The 20,219-nt window shown below is 37.9% G+C and overlaps 1 protein-coding gene across 5 annotated transcripts in view; it reads right to left on the reverse strand.

Moving 5' to 3' along the window:
* Positions 1 to 892: 892 nt before the first annotated feature.
* cemip (cell migration inducing hyaluronidase 1) overlaps positions 893 to 20,219 on the reverse strand; it is a 203,186-nt gene continuing 183,859 nt past the window's right edge. For all 5 annotated transcript variants that reach the window (XM_077563841.1, XM_077563842.1, XM_077563838.1 and 2 more), the window contains 5 exons: positions 17,258 to 17,462; positions 14,375 to 14,461; positions 13,108 to 13,265; positions 12,748 to 12,848; positions 893 to 2,855 (listed from right to left, as the gene is read on the reverse strand). In XM_077563841.1, coding sequence (XP_077419967.1) covers positions 2,728 to 2,855; positions 12,748 to 12,848; positions 13,108 to 13,265; positions 14,375 to 14,461; positions 17,258 to 17,462 — 679 coding nt within the window. In that variant the 3' untranslated portion in view covers positions 893 to 2,727. The remainder of the gene's footprint in view (positions 2,856 to 12,747; positions 12,849 to 13,107; positions 13,266 to 14,374; positions 14,462 to 17,257; positions 17,463 to 20,219) is intronic.

A 20,219-nucleotide genomic window follows, 5' to 3' on the forward strand; every position in this document is an offset into this window, starting at 1 on the left:
AAAAGTTGGGCTCCTGCCAAGCAGGTTCAGCATTTTCCCCATGAGCTCGGATGGCTAATTGTCCCTCAGGCCTTGGATAGTGAAGAGACGGCAAGCGCGTTCCGGCCGCGAAAGCTCAAAGGTCTTAAGGAGGCACGCTTTGAGCCCCGCATAAATTTCCTGTGCCGGGGGAGAGGTGATGAAACTCACGGCTCTGGCCACCATGGAGCTCCAGAGAGCGGACACGACGTGGTAGTAGCGCGTGGCTTCATCAGTGATTCCACACAGGGCGAACTGAGCCTCTGCTTGAACAAACCACGTCGCCGCGGACAACTCCCAAAACTTCGGTAACTGGAGAACGGTTCGCCATGTTGCTCAATTCGATAAATTATCAGCCTCGGAAACTTCAACAAGTCAGGGTCACCAATTTAGCTAGCAGGGACAGGAGTTAGAGATGGAGTGTTGAACCACGGAGCGAACTGCTGGCGCTTTATTGACATGAGCTTCAAGGTCACAATTCACCACCCGGAAATCCCCATTGTCCCAACGTTCCCTGGGCAAATTATGTATCACTACAATTCACTATATTAACTCACAGTAACACTGAGTTTTGGTTGACTATTTGATTTAACAGTAAACTTGAGTGTGTGTGTGTGTGTGTGTATGCACGCTTTTGTTTTTGCTACATTGTGGGGCCCATACACACGTTTTTTTTTTTTTTGCACAATTGGATTATTTTGTAGCTTTGTGACCTTTAAAAGTTTAAATGTCCCATCGTTTATGTTCGATGCCGGATCAGCTGAAAACTCGTTTTCCGATCATGTGATCGGGACATCCCTAGACATAAGTGTTTTTCACAGGAGCGACGATATGGTATTGGGGTCTCTATGAACAACCAGATGCCATTCCAACATTGTTTGTAGCATCATTTATTTCTGTACAAAAGTCTCAAATGACAAACATTAACTTCTTTTTCAGTTTACAAGCTCAAATCACTTATACATCACATCCATTTTGTTTACAGTGACCAATTCATATGCATGTTCGCAGAAGGTTGAAAAATGAATTTATAATCTCTACATGAGTCATATACATAGGACGGTAACAACCATACAACTCAGATGATGTCCCTTGTAGATTTGGATTGGTGGAGTCTGTACAATAAATAAGTATAAAATATATGCCATATATGGGGATTTACTGAATTACTCCTACACCCCCGAAAATAGACCAGCTATTTCGGCGGAGGGAAGGGTGCGGATTGGAACAAATGTTTCTGTAGGATTTTTAAATAAAAAAATGACACCTATAAAAAACGCCATCATTTGCCATTTAGCAGATCATTTTGTTATGGGCCTCTTGCTTACTCTCTTCATTTAATTCCCTGATCACCACCCGGGAATTAAATGCACCCACACTAATTAGGGGATTAGTCACACCTGGGGCCAGGCACAAGTGGCTGAGGGCCCGGATTGGTCAGCCTGCGGAAGGGCAGGCATCCACTCAGGACCAATCGGGGCCCTCAACCAAAGCCAGCTCTACCCAGACATGACAGTGGCCCTTCGCAAAGCGAGGCATCTTTGTCACTGGCCATACCCATCGCTTCAAAGTGCGAATATTAACATCATATGGTTAATCTGCTAAAGCAATTACTATCTCCTTATTTGAAAACCGGACCGAAAAGTATTGGCACAAAGTACGTTACATGTATTTCTTGTAAGTTGTTGAGTTTTTTTCTCGCAAATTTGTCACTTTATAAACTCGCAAATTTCCGAGTTATTTTCTCACAATTTTGCCATATATAAAGTGGCAAATTTGCTTGTTTTTTTCTCTGAATATTCTGTCTATTGCTATAAAAACAGAACTTACCAAAACAAAGATTAGAGTCTCATCAGGAAAGAAAGTATATTTGTATCTGTTTTGCAGCATTTAGCATTAGAATATAGCTAAGTTTCAGCAATATTCACAAACCTGTTGAAAACACTGGGAAATAGAGCTTGTTGCAACATATGGCCCTGGCTGATCTCTTATACTCTGCTGCCACATGCTGGCCATTTTTTTGTAATATCTTTAAGCGACCTCTTCATGCCAGAAGCTGTATCAAAGCCTTTTGTATGCTCTACATTAAAAAAGCATTTAAAAAAATACCCTATAAATACATTTTGGGGAGTGCAGGACAAAGTATTAAAAAACGTATTTATATGTTTTTGGGTTTGAATGAGTTAATGCAAAGCACATGTGCATAATCCAATACAGATGTTTTGTTTTTCTAGAATTAGCATTAGCATTAGCCTTCCAAAAATAAACTTTGATGGTTTAGCTATCACGGAATATGAGGTGATTTATAAACTCATGTTTACATAAAACTACCATTAGCTACAGCAGGACTCAATGCTAACAATATAATGACTAATGTGCTCATGAAATAACGTATAAGTGCAGTGTCACTAAATTGCCTTTTAATTTAAGAGTCCGCTATCATTTTGCAGCAGCAGTATTAAGGAGGGACTACGTCGAGTTTAAGCCATCTACTAATGAGGTGGTCTTAGATTCATCGTGGACAGTGCTTCTCATTCTCAACACACCCAAACACATAATTCCCTTTCTGAAACACACCACTTGGACCTGGACCAGTTGCTTGGAGCAGAAAAGTCTGCAGTCAATGTATAGTGTATTACTATGTGTGTGTTTTGTCATTAGATTGCAGCCACATGGCCTCTTTGTTGTCCTTCACATTCTGCCTGTCACTCATAGCTTCATCTTGTGGACTACAGGGATTGGCAGAACCTGGTGGATCTTGGCTGTGTTCGGGTCCACTTCCAAACGAATCCAGTCAGGATGAAACGAGCCCTTGAAGCCAACAAAAGCCAACTTATCTGCAGGAAGAACGCATTGTAGGAATGTGAGGAGTCTGAGGACCTGATGTGGATTTTTTACTCTAAGTAAGATTTGCTGGATTTGATTTGTGTCAAATATGGCGTGTGTGTGTGTGTGTGTGAAGCTTGGATGATGAGTGGGTTCTCTGGTTACTTGAGCATCCTCCCCCAGTCCAAAAATGACAGTTTTGTTTGTGGTTCATTCCTTAAAAGGGAGTTTTTTTTCTGTGTCAATAAAATCTGACTTGAAGTATGTCATCTGTTCGTCATATATTATGTATCCAGAAATGGATAGTTGCTAATGTTTGGCTTTTTTCTAAATTTACTTTTTTAACCCGTTTACGGCTAGTGGTTACTTATGAAAGCCCTTTCCTGCCAGTAAAAAAAATAATAGTGTTGAGTGTGAAACAGGCGAGAAACTCCATGTTAAAAATAAAAAAAAATGAAGTTAATAATTTTTTCATGCCTAAAGAATAATAAAAATAATTGAGGGGAAAAAATCTTGTTGTAGGTCATCAGAATTTGTGCATGAAAGGGTTTTTAAAATCAAACGTCAAACAGCACCATCTACTGTTCATTAGTGGGCTGTTATTTTGGTGAACATTGACTTACTGCTGTCCTCAGATGGGTTGGGTAGAGGGTGGGGGTTTGAGACTCGAGGGAATATGTTATAATTTTTCCCCCTGTAATAGAACAAAGTGCGCGTGTTTTAAATGGAACCCCGACTGTAATGACAAGTTTGCTCTAGATTATTTATTTGGTTGTTACTAACATAACTATGAGATTATTTAAAAAAAAATCATTTCCAGTTGAATACATTTTGCAGAAACTTTATTTGGACGTATGTCGCAACGCATTCAGTGCATAGTGACGTAGAATGGCGGCTGGCTTTCTGCCGAGCAATGTGAAACACCTATAAAGAAAGCAAGGTACGCCTCCGTAGCGTAAGAAACAGCATGCGATCGAGAGAGTCTCCCTCCTAGGCCGGGAGCCAGGTCCATTCCTCAGGAAAGCACTTGGTTGCAATGTGGACTGGACTTCCGCTAACGTGCCACGCCCTGCCACATGCCACTACACACCACCACGCGCCTCCACACGCGGCCTCCCGCTGTTTTCCGCTGCTACGTTGGCGTTCTGTGCCGTACAGTCCGGAGTAGGGAGTCGGAGTTTGTTGAAAACTCAGGGCTGTATCATCTGCCGGGTGGCTGTTGCTGTTCTCTTGTCAGCCCGGTCAGAGTTTGGTGAGTGGCAAATGCGGCTTTGTGGTGACTGCTGTCATGAGGTTGTGGAAGTATGGCGGAGTGGATGCCTTGCGGACTCCACTTTATGAACTAATCCTTAGGATCAGACTTTTCATCAGAGTTCCATTGAACCATCACACGAGGAACATTTTGTTTAAAATTGATGGAAAGATCCCAAAGCAGACGACGGATGAAGGAGTTTAAGAAATCGTTGGACACCCTCACGGGGAAAATTAATGTGATACAAGATATCACACTGATAAATTTGTTGAAGGAAATGAAGGAATTGGTGAAGGAGGAGGTGAAGAGTTTGAAGAAAATGATGAAGGGAAAAGATGACAAGATTGCTTTCTTGGAGAGGAGAGTCGAGGATTTAGAACAATATACACGCATGGATAATGTGATTGTCAGTGGATTGAGAACTACACACCGCTCTTATGCACGAGTTGCTAGTGGAGAGTCTAGGGGCGAGGACGCTCCGTGTGAGGAACAACAATCTCTTGAGGAACAGGTGCCACATTTTTTCCACAGTAAGCAAATAGACATTAAAAAGGAAAGTATTTCATCCTGTCACTTATTCCAAGGAGACTTTTTAAATGAGCTGGACAAGCGGAACCTAACATTATTATTCGCTTTGCAAATTGTAAACATAAATCAGAATTACCTAGACAAGGAAACAAGTTGAGGGGGACAAATGTCTATGTGAATGAATATTTGACAAAAAGAAATGCTGATATTGCCAGATGTGCTCTCTTACTGAGAAAACAAAAAAAAATTGCAACGTGGACAAGAGATTGTAAGGTATGGATTCGCACGAATGGATCATGACCCGGAGAGGGGAAATCTGTCGTTATTCGGGAGATTGATGAACTGGAACAATTCCGATGATATTGAATGGACAATGGCGAGCATTAATTCAAGTGAGTCGACTGCGTATAAAGCCTTTTTCCTTGTTTTTCTTTTCCTTTTTTTTTTGTGGAAGCTGGACGGATATGGAGCAAGAGGCATTTGTGAGTACTGTCAATGGAATGCTTATGTCCAGTACATGCTTTACTTTGTTTTTGGAGATCTGTGAGGCATTGGAGAATACAAAAGTACTTATGAGTTGAACTATATGGCTACTGGACATTCATAAATTTAGTGGCTGGAGGAAATTAGATGGTTCTGAACTCATATCCTGATTGCTAATATGAAACACTTGAACAACATGAAAATGGAACAAATGATAGGGAATGTGATTTGGATCCGGAAGCAATTTTTTTCCATATGTACAATGAATGTAGGTATTATACTGAACAACAATTTAATCTAGAGGTTAAATCGGTAGGTGCTTTTTCAATTATACATACATATATAGAAGCATGATGGCAAACTTTTCAAAGGTTTATGATTTCGTGATGATGCTTAACACTAAGTTTAGTGTTGTAGCAGTGTCAGACACATGGTTGAATGATGAAAAAGTAAATTACTATGAATTGGAAGGGTATCATATGTTTTTTGTTAACAGGAAAAGAAAAAGGGGATGAGGTGTGATTTTATATGTTGAGGAAAGCTGATAATCAAGTAGTAAATATGTCAAAAGTGATTGATGACCTGTTGAAAATTGTAACAGTGGAAATTGAGATGGTAAAAATGTGATTATAAATTGTGTGTATAAAGCTTCTGTATGTAAAATTGAAGTTTTGAAGGAACTAATGTTTGAATTGTATGAAAAAATTATTAATAAGAAGATTGTATTTGTATGTGGGGATTTCAACATTGACCTACTAAAAACAGAGGGACATATAGGGACAACTGACTTTATTAACTCTAAGTACAGTATTTGTTTATTTCCTAGAATAAGTAAACCAAGTAAAATTACTAGTTCTTCTGCAACCTGAATTGACAACATTTATTCTAACATCATGGAACCAAGTGTGTGTGTGGAGGGGGAGGAGGTGGGTGTTGTTTATCCAAGACATAAGTGATCATTTGCCTATTTTTATAACATTTCACTGTAAATTAAGCAGAAAATGTGTTTAAGATTTTTTTCAGAATATTCAGATTGAGAAATCACGAAACAGTGGAGTTATTAAGAACAGACCTAATGAGGCAAACTTGGGATCCTGTTTATGTTGCTAATGTAGATAAAGCCTATAATTCATTTTTGAGGATATTTAATGAATGCTATGATAAAAACTGTCTATTAAAGACATATAATGTTAGGAAGAAAGAAAACAAGCCATGGATTTCTAAACCCCTAGAGAGTGCAATTAAAAAAAATCTTTATATAATATGTAATAGAACAGAAGAAGTAGAGAAGAGATACAAGATATATAAAAATAAATTGATAAAGATACTTAAGAAAAGTAAAGAGAGTTACTACAGCAAACTAATGAAAAAGATCAGAAACAATATCAGAGGGACCTGGAAAGTAATTCATAGTTTAATTGTAAAGAACACTGGAAAAGCCACTAAAAAAAAGTAGATACTTGTCTTTACAATAGGGTAGACATAGCAAATTAATTTAATCTTTTTTTGTTGTTGTAAATGTTGGGCCTAGTTTAGCAAATGATATTGCTCAGCCAAGTAATATTGATGATGTAAGTAATTTGATAGAAATAAATCCAAAGAGTATGTATCTTAAAGAAATAAAGATTGTTAGAGCATTTAAAAGTAAACGGTCTACAGATAATAATGATTTGGATATGGCCCTAATTATGGATACTATTGAAGTTGTGGCTAAACCTCTAACCTACATTTTTTATCTGTCTCTTTCAACTGGAAAATGTCCATTTGAAATGAAAGCAGCAAAGGTGATAAAAAAAAAAGAAAATATACAGTGTCTGATTATAGACCAGTGTTCCTGCTTCCACAATTTTCTAAAATTCTGGAGAAATTATTTGTGATCAGATTGGAGAGTTTTATCGAAAAAATATAGCATCAAAAGTGATTATCAGTATGGATTTAGAGCAAAACAGTCAACGGGATTAGCTCTCATGAAATTCATGGATGAAGTAACCACTGCAATAGAAAATAAATTATATTCAATAGGATTTTTTATTGATCTAAAAAAAAAGCTTTTGATATGATAGATCATGGTTTATTATTGCAAGACTTATATAAATATGGTGTCAGAGGAGTAGCTCATTCATGGTTATGTTCTTATTTGAGTGATAGATGGCAATATGTATCTTGTGATCAAAATTATTCTGTGTCTTTAAAGGTAATATGGGGAGTCCCACAAAGGTCAATCCTTGGGCCAAAATTATTTATTTTGTGTTTGAATGATGTATGTTTTGTATCTAAATTTGTTAATTGCATTATTTTGCTGATGACATAATTTTTTTTCTGTTCTGGGACCCACTTAAATGATTTGATTACCAATGCTGAATGTGAATTGAAATTGGTAAAAAAAAAAAATGGTTTGACCTGAATAAGTATCTTTAAATACAAGTAAAACAAAATGTATGATATTTGGTAATCGTAAAATGGATTTAACAGTTAAATTGAGAATAGAGGAAGTGAGAATTTAAAGAGTTTTTGGTATGAAATTGTTAGGTGTTATTTTGGATCACAAATTCAAATAGAAAATGCATATAGATTATGTTAAATCAAAGATAGCTAAATCAATTGCCATATTATATAAGGTGAATGATCTTTTGAATCATCATGCTTTGTATATTTTGGATTATTCTTTGGTTTTGCCTCACATAACATATTGTTTGGAAATATGGGGAAATGCATATCCCACACATACAAGGTCAATATTTATTCTACAAAAGAGAGCTATAAGGATAATAACAAAGTCAAATAGTAGAGAACCATCAAATGGGTCGTATTAAGTTAAGAGCTTTGAAATTTGAGGACTTGTTTAATTATAAAATTGCACTTTTAATGTGTAATTTGTATTATAAACAGCTCTCTAATTGTATAGAGAATATGTTTAAGATAAAAGAATAAAGACGCAACCTCCGAAGGAAGGTACATTTTGAAAGAATAAAATCTAGGACTAAATTAAAAGATCAATGTATTACTATAAGTGGTGTGAGGGTATGGAATCACCTTGATGATTAATTAAAAGGGTGTCGGACAATTTTTAATTTTAAACGTTTGTTTAAAAGTAAAGTTATTGAAAAATATGAGAATGTAAGTTGATGTTTGGCTATTTTATTTTTGTTAATTATATTATCATTTATGTGTGATATTTGAGTTAATCGTGTCACGGTCTGTGTTTTGGTTTATCTTATTGGTCATGTTTTCCTAGTGTGTCTCCCTTTGTAAATGTATCATCAAGTTTTATCATGTCCTCCTGTGCTTGCCATCCCGGTCCGTGGTGTTACCCAATCAGTTCCCTAAGTCACGTGTGTCTTGTGCAGGTGTCTCTCGTTGTCTTGTTACTGTGTTTATTTAGTTCCCTGATTTCATTCAGTCCTTGTCGAGTCATTGTCACTGTCACCACTCTTGTGTTTTGTTGTTACTTTGATTTTTGGTCTTTTCAGAACTTTGTTGATTCTGTTTATTTAGAATTTTATCCAGTTCCCCTGTTAGTGTTTTGTTAAATAAATTGTGTTCAGTATTACATGCATCCCTGCCATGGTTCTCCTGCCTCCATGCATTTGGGTCCTCCACCCCATCGTGACAAACCGTTTTGTGTGTTCAGATTTTGTTAAAAGGATGGGCGAAAATAAGCGTGACCTTCAGCCTATGCCTTTCCGGTCTGTATGTTTTTTTTTTTATGACTGACCTGTGTGTTGTATTTTTTTTCTTTTATGACTGATCAAAATAAATGGAAATTATTCATTCATTCGGGATGTTTTTTGTTACCTTTTTTTGAATATTATTTCCTGTTATTTCATACCTTGGGCCATCACAAAATGATAGGGACCAAACCCAACTCGGGGATGTTTGGTCACAGGGGCCAAAAAACACCCCTTGTGGGAAAAGCTTCTGACAAAATGGTGTAATTGCAAATGTCAAGGTACAGCAACTGCATAAACGGTCAGAAAACTCTAACATTTTACATGGTGTATCCTGACACATGGGGGAACTAGCAGAAAAAATAATCAAGGGCTTCCTGTATTTCAATTCTCAAATATCACCCTCAACATACCCTAAAAGATGAAAAAAAAAAGTCTCTCCGTTTGACAAATTACCATCAAAACTGATCCATTTCAAACATTTTATTTGACATCTAACTGCCTTAAATGTATTGTAAAAACATCCCACATTTGTAGTATTAGAGGAGCTATGACCAAAATACTCCACTGTACCCTAATTTGGAAACAAATTTAAAATTCCACAATTACTATTCAAAATGTGATTAAGCTATTTTTATGCATCTAAATAAAAATCTTAATCAATATTTGAAACATGGGCTATGTAGTACTATACTATCTAAAGTGAATTACTTAAAAGTGAATAATGTTATGTCCCCAGGTGGGCCAGAGTATCAAGGCGCAATATTAAACATGATTACACAAAATCAGGGAACCAAATAGGAGATTTAATAAAGAACAAGATCCTGACAAAGAATAAAAATTACTTGTGAACATTTCTTAATAGATTAACATTCTGTGTAGCCAAATGGAGAAATAGTAGAGTGCACTTAATCATAAAATTTACCTATAATAAAATATAACTGGATTTTAATCATTCTCTTCTTCCTCTTCCTGATCATCATCCATATTTGTATGGATTCCATCAGCTGCTAAATCATCCTCATCTGTTTGGACCAAGGTATCAAAGCGCAACATTAAACACGATCACACAAAATCCGGGAACCAAATAGGAGATTTAAAAAAGAACAAGATCCTGACAAGGAATAAAAAATACTTGTAAAGTTCTGGTTCTTTTATCTTGATTGCTTGCTATACTAATAATAACAACTGCATATTCTCAGTTGAACTATTTACTGGATGCAAGAAAGATCGAGTGCACAGCTGTGGAGCCTTATCTGCTGAATGCGCAAGAAGGTCTGCTCTATTCAAAATGGTCTCTACTCTTATACTGTCTCGGCTGCCACCCACGCGGGAGACGGCTCAGCCTAGCCCATGTGAAAATGTGTGACCTGATGGTCTTAACTGGTTTCAACTGGATAAGTGTGCCAGAGTGCAGATAGATGGCGCCAAGCCAGGACAGGACACAAAGACACAACGGCCTAGCTCAAGTCGCCTATCTACTCATTAAGAGGCCTAATCTAACAGACTTGTGAACATTTCTTAACAATATGTATGATGCTCCCACAACCATGTTTGACAGTGGGGATGGTGTATTGAGACTGGTGAGCAGAGTTGTTCTTACACCAAACATAATGTTTAAAATGTAGGCCAAAAAGTTGAATTTTGAGCTCTACTGACCAGAGCAACTTCTTCCACTTCAGCGGTGTCGTCTACATGCTCCTGGCAAACTGACAAAACCCTGATTTAGAGTGATCAAAGGCCTCTTGGGCACTTCTCTGATGAGTGCCCTCCTCCTTTGGTCAGAAACTTTGGAAGCACGGTCTTGTCTTGGTAAATTTGTGGTTGTTTGGTACTCAAACCACTTATGGATGATTGATTGAACAGTACTCTGTGATGTTCAAAGCTTTTGAAATAGTTTTGTATCCTCTTGCTTTAAATTTCTCCAAAACATTGACCCGGACCAGCCAGTGTTTTTAAGTCTTCATAATGCTGACTAAAGATTAAGGATGCGGTTCATAAATGCTCTCCATCTAACCTAGCTGAGCTGGAGGTGTTATGCAAGCATGAATGGGCAAACATTTCAGCCTCTCGATGTGCAAAACTGGATAGAGACATACCCCAAGACCTGAAGCTGTAATTGCAGCAAAAGGGGGTTCGACAAAGTATTATTTCAGGGGGGGCTGAATACTTCTGCACACCCTACTTTTCAGTTTTTTTGTTATAAAACAAGTTTGAAATAAGATAGACACTTTGTTTCACTTCAAGATTGTGTGCTACTTTGTGTTTAACTTTCACATAAAATTTCAGTGAAAAATATTTATGTTTGTGGTCGTACCGTGCCAAAATGTTGAAAAATTAAAGGGGATGTATACTTTTTCAACCCGCTGTAACTGGAAGTTGACTTTTCTTATGTAATGGAAGAGGACCCTCTTGCAAGGTGGGGAAGTGGAGAGGTCAACAGAGAGACCCTTCCAGCACCTTCCAGCACATAAGAAGAGTCAACCTCCAGATATGTGTCTGGGAGAAGGCTTATGAGCACTACCCAGGGAGAACCACTATGGTTTGAGGGGGACATCATCCCCAAAGCCACAGGTGTCAGAGTCCGGTCCTTAAGGGCCTGAGTCCTGCATGTTTTCGAGGTTTCTCTACTCACACACCTGATTCAATGATCAAGATCATTATCAAGCTCCCACAGAGCTTGCTGATGACTTTAAATATGAATCAGCTGTGTTGAAAGTGGGAAACCTCTAAAACATGCAGGACTCAGGCCCTCGACAATCGGACTTTGACACCACTGCCCAAAGCCCTTGTGATGTCTTGGCAGAAGAGGAAACATATGAGGATGACTTAGCAGCTGATGAAATCCATACAAATATGGATGATGATCAGGAAGAAGAGGATGATTAAAATCCAATTGTATTTTATTATAGTTCAATTTCCGAATTAGGGTACAGTGGAATATTTTGGTCATAGCTTCTCTAATACTTTAAATAGAAAGCTCATCTTGGATTTAAATTAAAGGTTAAAGATGTGGGATGTTTTTAAAATACATTTGAGGAAGTGAGATGTAAATAAAATGTTTGAAATTAATCACTTTTGATGGTAATTTGTCAGGGAGAAACATTTTATAAAAATATTTTAGGGTATGTTGAGGGTGATATTTAAGAAATAAAATACTGGGATCCCATGATTATTTTCCTGCTAGTTACCCATGTGTCCGGATACACCGTGTACATTTTAGAGTTTTCTGACCATTTATGCAGTTGCTGTACCTTGACATTTGCAATTACACCATTTTGTCAGAAGCTTTTCCCAAAAGGGGTGTTTTTTGGCCCCTGTGACCAAACGACCATAAATTGGGAGTGGTCCCTATCAACTTGTGATGGCCTAAGGTATGAGATAATCATAGTCAAAAAAGGTAACAAAAAACATCCTGAGGAGTGGACCTGGCTCCTGGCCTATCGCCCACGCGGCGCTCTCCTCATTCACCAGACGCATTCAAGAGTTTTGATCGTCCTTTAGAAACGCTACAAGGCTTACCTTGCTTTTTTTTACAGGCGTTTCAGAGAGCCAGCCGCCACTCTACGTCAATATGCACTGAATGCGTTGTGATGTAAATAACAATGGCGGTACAACTAAATAAAGTTTCTACAAAATGTATTAAATTGGAAATGATTTTTGAAAAATGAATCTCATAGTTATGTTACTAACAACCAAACAAATAATATAGAACTAACTTGTCATTACAGTCGGGGTTCCTATTAAGGGGTGGCAGTGGCAGTGGTGCCCGATTGTCAGAGAGTGCGCAAGGAGTTATTAGCTCCTCTGTAGAGGTGTACTTGCAAATGTATAGAGGAATAATGCTATTCAAAGTTGTGGCTGAGAGTTTGGTGGGGGGGATATTTTATTTCTCCTTGGGTAGCAAAAAAAATTGATGCACTTTATCACTGTCTAATTGAATAAATGATGTTTGCTGTTGTTAAACATTACCTTTCAGTGGCTTGCCTGAGTCCACTCCTAGTCGCTCCAGTACTTTGGTCCATGGACCTCTCGTCACCAGGCGTCCTTTTGATGTCAGGAGAACAACAGAACTGGAGAAAGGGTACGTGCAGCATTGAAATACAATCTTAGTCAAACCCAACCAAACCAAACGACAAGATGTTTATGAAAAGAAATGATGGTTCAAGTCACACAAATTTACCACCTTTCACAAAGTTGTAAAAAGAAAGCATTCATTTCAGTTCTGCACTTTTTGTCACATTTTTAAAGAATCCAAAATGATATTCAGTTCAATATGAATCTACTATTTGTGTTTTGTGTTGCTGGGGTAATTTCAAAGCTTCATCTTACCCATCCCTCAGCCCACTGATGTAGTTGTTGATCTGCGCAGGCACACCCTGAAGGATTGAGTTCCTAAAGCCTTTGCTCTCCACCACCTTCCCATCATGCCCATTGATTACGGTTAGCTGCACGCCATCTTCTGATTGGTACAATTTTCTGCCATTGACCTGTCATTGCCAATGAATCACATTAGTGTTTTAAATGCTACTATACACACTGTCCAGCATCATGTGATCAGATGCTTAAAGCAGTATTTGTAAATAAAACAGAAGGTACGTTTAGTAAAGGACAAGGAAAATGTCTACATTCAAGGTTACATGAGACAAATGTGACCTGCTTAAATGCTTACCAGCTAGAATGCTTAAATATACTGATATTCAGGTTGAGTATTACTTTATTTGCGCTCTGAAGTAATTAAAGTTACAGTATAGCAGGTTTTTATACCTAGTCAGGAAATGAAACAATTAAATAAATCATCCATTTTCTACAGCTTATCTGTGGTCAGGTTGCGGGCGCAGAAGCTTTATCAGGGAAGTCTAGACTTCCCTCTCCCCTAAATAAGAATAATAATAATTTAAAGTCTGACGGCAGTGTTTAGCCACAATAGATGCTGATTTTTTTCCACTAAGCAGTTAACATTCACTCAAAGGGTGTAGTTAGGGGAGGGATTTTTTTTCCTCCCAATTTCTGCTGCCAAACGTTTCAATATAGCAAAAATGATGACACCTGTTTTACTGGGTTCCCTGGTGAACTTTGAATTCAGAAAAACCTTGGTTAAAAATTTCAATCGACCCTAATCTTTTGGGGATGTGGGAAAGGCCATCAGTCTGGTTAGCAGATTGAGTTGCCTTTTGAGCAAGGCACCTGTAACTGCCTTTTATTTTATTCTTGTCATTTTAAATGGTGTTGAAACAAACTTTTTGCTGACATATATGTTGTCATTTTAATTTTGTTGCAACTGTAACTTCCGGCCTCTCTTGGCCAGTACTCCCTTGGAAAAGAGGTTTTTAATGTCAACGAGACATTCTTGGTTAAATAAAGGTTAAATGAAAAAAAAAGGGTTGGGGGTAAATCCAGGTTTTGAGCCCAACTGTACCGGTGGTGCCCTGGCTCAATGGCAATTCAAAGTCTGAACATAATACTCTTCCACAGCACAAGTCTTTACATAAGACTGAGTGCCATCTGAATTGTAACTCAAAACATACACTTGTAATATGAGTGTGCATTGTATGCACATCTTAAGTCACACAAAAGATTGGCTGAAAAAAAAGATTACCTCAGTAAAGGCAAAGTCTTCTTTGATGTGGAAGAACCGAGTATTATAGGACTCTAGTTTGACTTCCAGTAAGTGACCTGGTGAGTGCTGAAAACAACAGGAAGACAGAAAAACAACATCATGGGACCTTGAAAGCTAAAGAAAGCTGATGACTGAAAAGTGAATATGAATCTAAATGAAAAATATATACATATATACGCACACATATACACACACAGTATATACATATAAAACAACCTAATGTCAGAACACAGTCAGTTAGAGAGGCATCTCTCTATAGGCATCCATCTTCTTTGAAACACAGCCAACCTCAGTTGTAGTTTCGCAGTGAAGGCTTCCATTCCATATATAAGCTTCTGCTTACACTTAGCCACCGTAGGAGGCTGTGTTGTCGCCATCTTTCTAGTAATCATCATGAGTATATGTATCATGTATTTTCGATCTCTGATGTACATCCTCAGGCATAGAATAAAAAAGGAACTCTTTTGGGGTGAATAGCAAATTAATCCCCAGAGCTCTATCTATCTTGCTCTTAACACCTTTCCAATAAAAGAACAGTTTTGGGCAGTCCCAGAATTTGTGCGAATGATCACCAACCATTTCACACTCTCTCCAACATTGTTAAAGTTAGGTTATTTACTATTTGGATACCACCAAGGGGGTCCTACAGAACCTTGTCTTCATCTTCCAATCAAATTTATTCCATATATTAATGTAAATACCCTTATGACACCCCAAGCATATTTTTTCCCATTTTTCATCCTCAATTAAAACATTTAGCTCAAGTTCCCACTTTTAATTTAGTTTAAAGTATTGTCTACTGCATCCATTATCAAATTTCTGTATATATGAGAAACATGTTTTTTGTTAGGTAGTTGACGATTAGTTACATTAATAAAGTAATTTTACAGGTTTGATACAGAATTTTTAATAACGTTTCAATCTTCATTGCTTGTGACATAAATGTCTAATCTGAAAATACCTGAACATGTCATTTTGAGGTAGAGAAAATGTGTCTTGAAAATAGGTCGGAGAATGGTTGTAGGACAAAATATTCCTGAGCGCGGCCCCTCGCTGCTTACCATTCCCTCAGGGGATGGGTCAAATGTGGAGAACAAATTTCACCCCACTTAGGTGGCTGTGAAAATCAGTGGTACTTTAACTTTATTGTGAGAGGGAAATCTGTATTGCCAGCAATCTGTATAGCCTGAGAAAGAGCAACGGTCCCTTTAAGTCTCTTTTGGACTGTAGACCAGTAGTCTCCAACCACCGGGATGCAGACCGGTACCAGGCCTTGGGTCACTTTGGACCGGGCAGCAGCAGGCCGCACAGTTGAAAGAATAAAAAACTTACTACTCTTCCGGTTAATTGATTAGCCGAGGCTTAAAAATGTTTTATTTTGAATATTCAGATTCTCTGTTTACGACGGACTCTTGACGCATGTCAAGATGACAATTATCTCAGTCGCTTAGCGCTGATGCTAATCGAAAAATGAGCAAAATGAATAAAAATATACATATCTGTAAAGTTTTTTGGACATCACAGTTGCTCAGGTCTCAGGTAACAACCAATCACAGTTCAGATTCAGAAAACAGGTGAGCTGTGAATGGTCGTTCCCTGAGCAACTGTGCTGTCATCTTCAGTCGAGAACCACTGCTCTAGATGACAAGAGAAGTCAGTCCAGGTGAAAGATACATTGTGGAATTGGTCACTTTTTTTACTCGCAACTGACACCTCTGGCCTAAAGCATAACTGCAGTCACTGTGTCAAGCTTTTGTATGTGCGCTTGAATAAACGCTTCGCTTTTTTGGGTTGGGGCTGTGTTTGAAGCCACCATCTTGTTTTTTTTTTCAGTTTCCATCCCAATTGTGTCGTACGCTTGCTAACAACTGTGTCTGTGAGGACAAGCATGACATCACCCTCCCAACAAGTTGTCCAACAATAAACCATATTGGTCGTTTTACCATGTACCAAAATACGACCAAGTGTTTCGTATTGTAGTTTAGCAACCTCTACCTCAACCATGTTAAATAGCGAAGAAAATAGTATAGTGAACCATAATTTCAGTTACTGGGACTCAAACCCGGATCATCTGGTCAAAAGACGAATGTCTATCTTACTGAGCTAACAGGCCAGTAGGTATCTAAGTGTTTGTTAGTGTTGACATGTATGTCAATTCGTCGTGACTGGGACTAAAAGTCGGGGTTAGGATAAGGCTTTCAGTGAGGTTGTACACGTTACGTCTTTACATGGGACACTACTGTAATGGTTGAGGTTAGGAAGAGGCTCAGTGATGTTGTAGTATACAGTCGTTGGCATAAAAAAAAAAAAACATGTACTCAACACTAAAAATAATTACTGGTAAGTTAGCTCAGTTGGATAGACGCTTGTCTTCCGACAAGACGGTCCGGGTTCGTGCCCCGGTTACTAGACGCATTTTCCCGCCATATACATGGTCGATAGGGGGTCGCTAAACTACAATACGTAACACTTGGTCGTAATTTGGCACATTTCAAAGCGACCTATGTGGTCGTTTATTGTTGGAGGACTGTCTCCACATTACACCGTCCAAAAAAGCTCAAAACACTCCATGCTGAAGTGAAGATGCAAGCTGATAAGTGCAGTCACAGTTAAAAAGTCAGGGCTCTTTGTACTCATCTGGGCATTGGTGGAGTAATTTGCATGTAGAAGTATGCATGTAGAATTTTTTTTAACATTAACATTTTTAACTCCACACTGCACCTTTAATAATAAACCTTATATTGAACCACATTCAGCAACCAAACATGAACAATCTTTCCAAAATGTATGTTGTCTAGTCCACCACAAACTGAGCATGTAAACACTGTTAGAGCACACATCTGATTATTTCCGATCTCTCACCAGTCTGTCATTTGGGATCTTTCTGGGCATCGGCACATCTACAACAGGCATCTCAGCGTGTCTTGGGTAGGCCTGAGCCATGCAATTGCTGGGTGGACTGCCTTTAGGGATAACAGCTGTTATCTTTACTCTCTCACATCCTTTGAGTGAGCAGAAGGCAAATTGCTCCTTGTCGTTATGAGCCTGGACCTTCAAAAAGAGTAGGCTGCAAAACACACACACTCAAGTTTTATTATTTTATCTCACAAGAAATCATTGGTTTGTTTGAAAGTTTTGACTTGAGTGAAAACAATGGCCTGTGTGATACTAAAAAAAGAAAAAGAAAAAAAAGCTAATCCACACACACAATTTAATCCATTCACATAATATGAATTAATGAATACAAATAACTCGGACTTGGCAATCAAAAAATCACACAGATTTTATTTGAATTCAATTCAATTATTTTTTTTTAGCACAATTTTTAAACAGTGCAAAGAGGGAATGAAGCCGAAATGGCTTATACAAGATAAACAAATTTGAACAAAAAAGATTCATTCGAGATGGACAATAAAATCTATCAAAACAAGAGAACAAAATAAACTGAACTAAGGAAAGAAAGAACAGAGAATAAGAGGTTCATATAATAAAAATTGATTTAAGATTTCATTATAAGTAGACAAAGAGGGAGATGTAAAATAATTATAATCAGGATGAGAGTAAATGCAAGTTCAATAGTTTTTAAAAACAGAATAAGAGGATATATTTTTCAACGACATATCCAAGTCCTTCCAAAATGTTGGACCTCTGAATGCAATATTGTTCTTGTAGTTTTTATTTATTTAATAAAACAAATCTATTTTTCCATTAGTGGTTGTGTACCCAGCTTAACGCCCTAAGACAGCTGGGATAGGTTCCAGCATGCCCGTGACCGTTTTGAAGATAAGGGTTTTGGAAAATGGATGGATGGATGGATAGGCTAACTTCCGTAGACTGCTGACGCTTACTATTTACAGCTTTGCTGTAAAAAGGCAGGGCATAGTTTACTTAGAAGGCACTGTTTTGTCAGTCATTTTGAATTGGTTGATGTCAGCCAAGTGTTGTTGAGGTGAGGAGGCAATTATTTCCTCACCATCCGCAACACTCGCTCCATCTTTGGTCGGTATGGCAAACGTTCCGTACTGCTCTGCGTGCTGCTGCTGTTCAGACTTGAATGATTTCTTCATGCAAGTTTGTTTTTAACTATTTATTCATCATTGTTGCTGTTGTTGGGCATTAGTTCACGCATTGTTTTTATTCATATAGGATGTAGACTCATCTGCTGAGTCATTGTTTCCAAACGATTAGCACCCTTGGTGAGTGGAACGAGGTATGTCATATAATGTGTTAAGTTGTGTTCCTTGTTGATGGATTGTGGTGTTTGTTTTTCTGTTTTAATCATATTAGTTTAAAGTGTGTGTTTATTGTTTAGTTAAAATTAGTTGCGCATATACATATTTTTATTTTTTGAAAATGTTCACTTCTTTATGCATTAAAGGTTGTTTGTGTAGTTTTTGTTGTGGCTTTTTAGAATGTTGTAAATTTTGTCATTAACTCTTTGCTTCCTTTCTATATTTTCTATTTCATAGTTTTCATGGTGTCTCAAAATAAAGCATGTGGCACCACGCCAAAGGGTGGCGCCTCCTTGTTTTTGTTGTCCCTATGCAGCACTTTTTTGTTTTGGCCATCAATGTATTTGACGCTGTGGACACGCTTATTGTGATGCATGGTAGCGCCAAGAAGCCCACTGCTTTTGTTTCTTTTTTAATAAAGTAAGCCTGTAGACTTCCAGTTCCTTTGTTGTTCTTGTTGACATTATTAACATTTTCATTGTTTTATTTTACATTTTACCTGTTTTACATTTCATTATAGATGTGTTGATGGAGGTGTAATTATGTTGACCTGATATAACCTGTGTGAGTAATGCTTTTGACATTCTTGCTATCTTTTCTACTGTTTTCCCAGATATAAGAAAGTTAAAATGTTTCTATGTTTATCTAAGAAGTTTAGTTGCTGTTCATCAGAAATCCGGTTGTCAAAAGTTCAAGGACGATCTAGTTTACTGGGAAAATGCAAACTCATTCTGTGCCTCATGGGATGACAGAGGCGTTTCCTCATGTTTTGAATAAAGAGGCTGTGTGGGCAAAAGAAGACACACACATTGGATGACACTGCTTAGGTGATATGCAATTGTGTGACCAGAGATCTCTGTAATAAGCCAACCTTGCAAGGACCCTCTTCACCAGAATCTCATCTTGGAATTATTTGAACACGCAAACGATTACAATTAATGGTAATTCCTTCATTCTCTATTTTTGCTATCCAGCTGCGCCGTCCATGGCTGATCAGCAACTGTGCGTTTGAAGCACCCGTATGACAATTTCCACCTTGTCCTGATCATTGATGCCAAGGGCAGCTACAAAGACTCTGCTGCAAAATATTCTAACACTCTTATGTGTTTAAAGGACAACACAGTTGCTGATGCTCTTAAATTGTTTTATTTCCACAGGAGGTAACAGAATGCACATTTATTGAAGAACTGTTATCGAACATAGCTCACGCTCAGTCACTCCGCACACTGACTGCATCACTTAATCTATCCTTCAAGCTTACATACTGTAGTTCACTTCCCATTTCATCTAGAAATGTTCCTTTGATCCTGTTTGGTCTTCCATCTTCAAAAAAATAACAGAGACACGAGAAAGCAGACAAAGCGTAACTTTTAACTTGATACTAGGGCCCAACCGATTAATCAGCCTCCGATTATAATCGACCGATAATTGCCCTTCAAACATTGGCCAAAACAATCGGCCAATTGGGGCAAATGGCCGTTTATTTTCCCCTTAAAACGTTATCGAAGAAAACTGAAGTTTCCGACGCTGTGAAAGTACCCTGAGTTCACCATTTTGCTTGCGTAGCATTAGCAACTAGCAAGCGTATGTTA

The sequence above is a fragment of the Vanacampus margaritifer genome, chromosome 4 (assembly GCF_051991255.1).
Source record: "Vanacampus margaritifer isolate UIUO_Vmar chromosome 4, RoL_Vmar_1.0, whole genome shotgun sequence".
In the NCBI taxonomy this organism is placed as follows: domain Eukaryota; kingdom Metazoa; phylum Chordata; class Actinopteri; order Syngnathiformes; family Syngnathidae; genus Vanacampus; species Vanacampus margaritifer.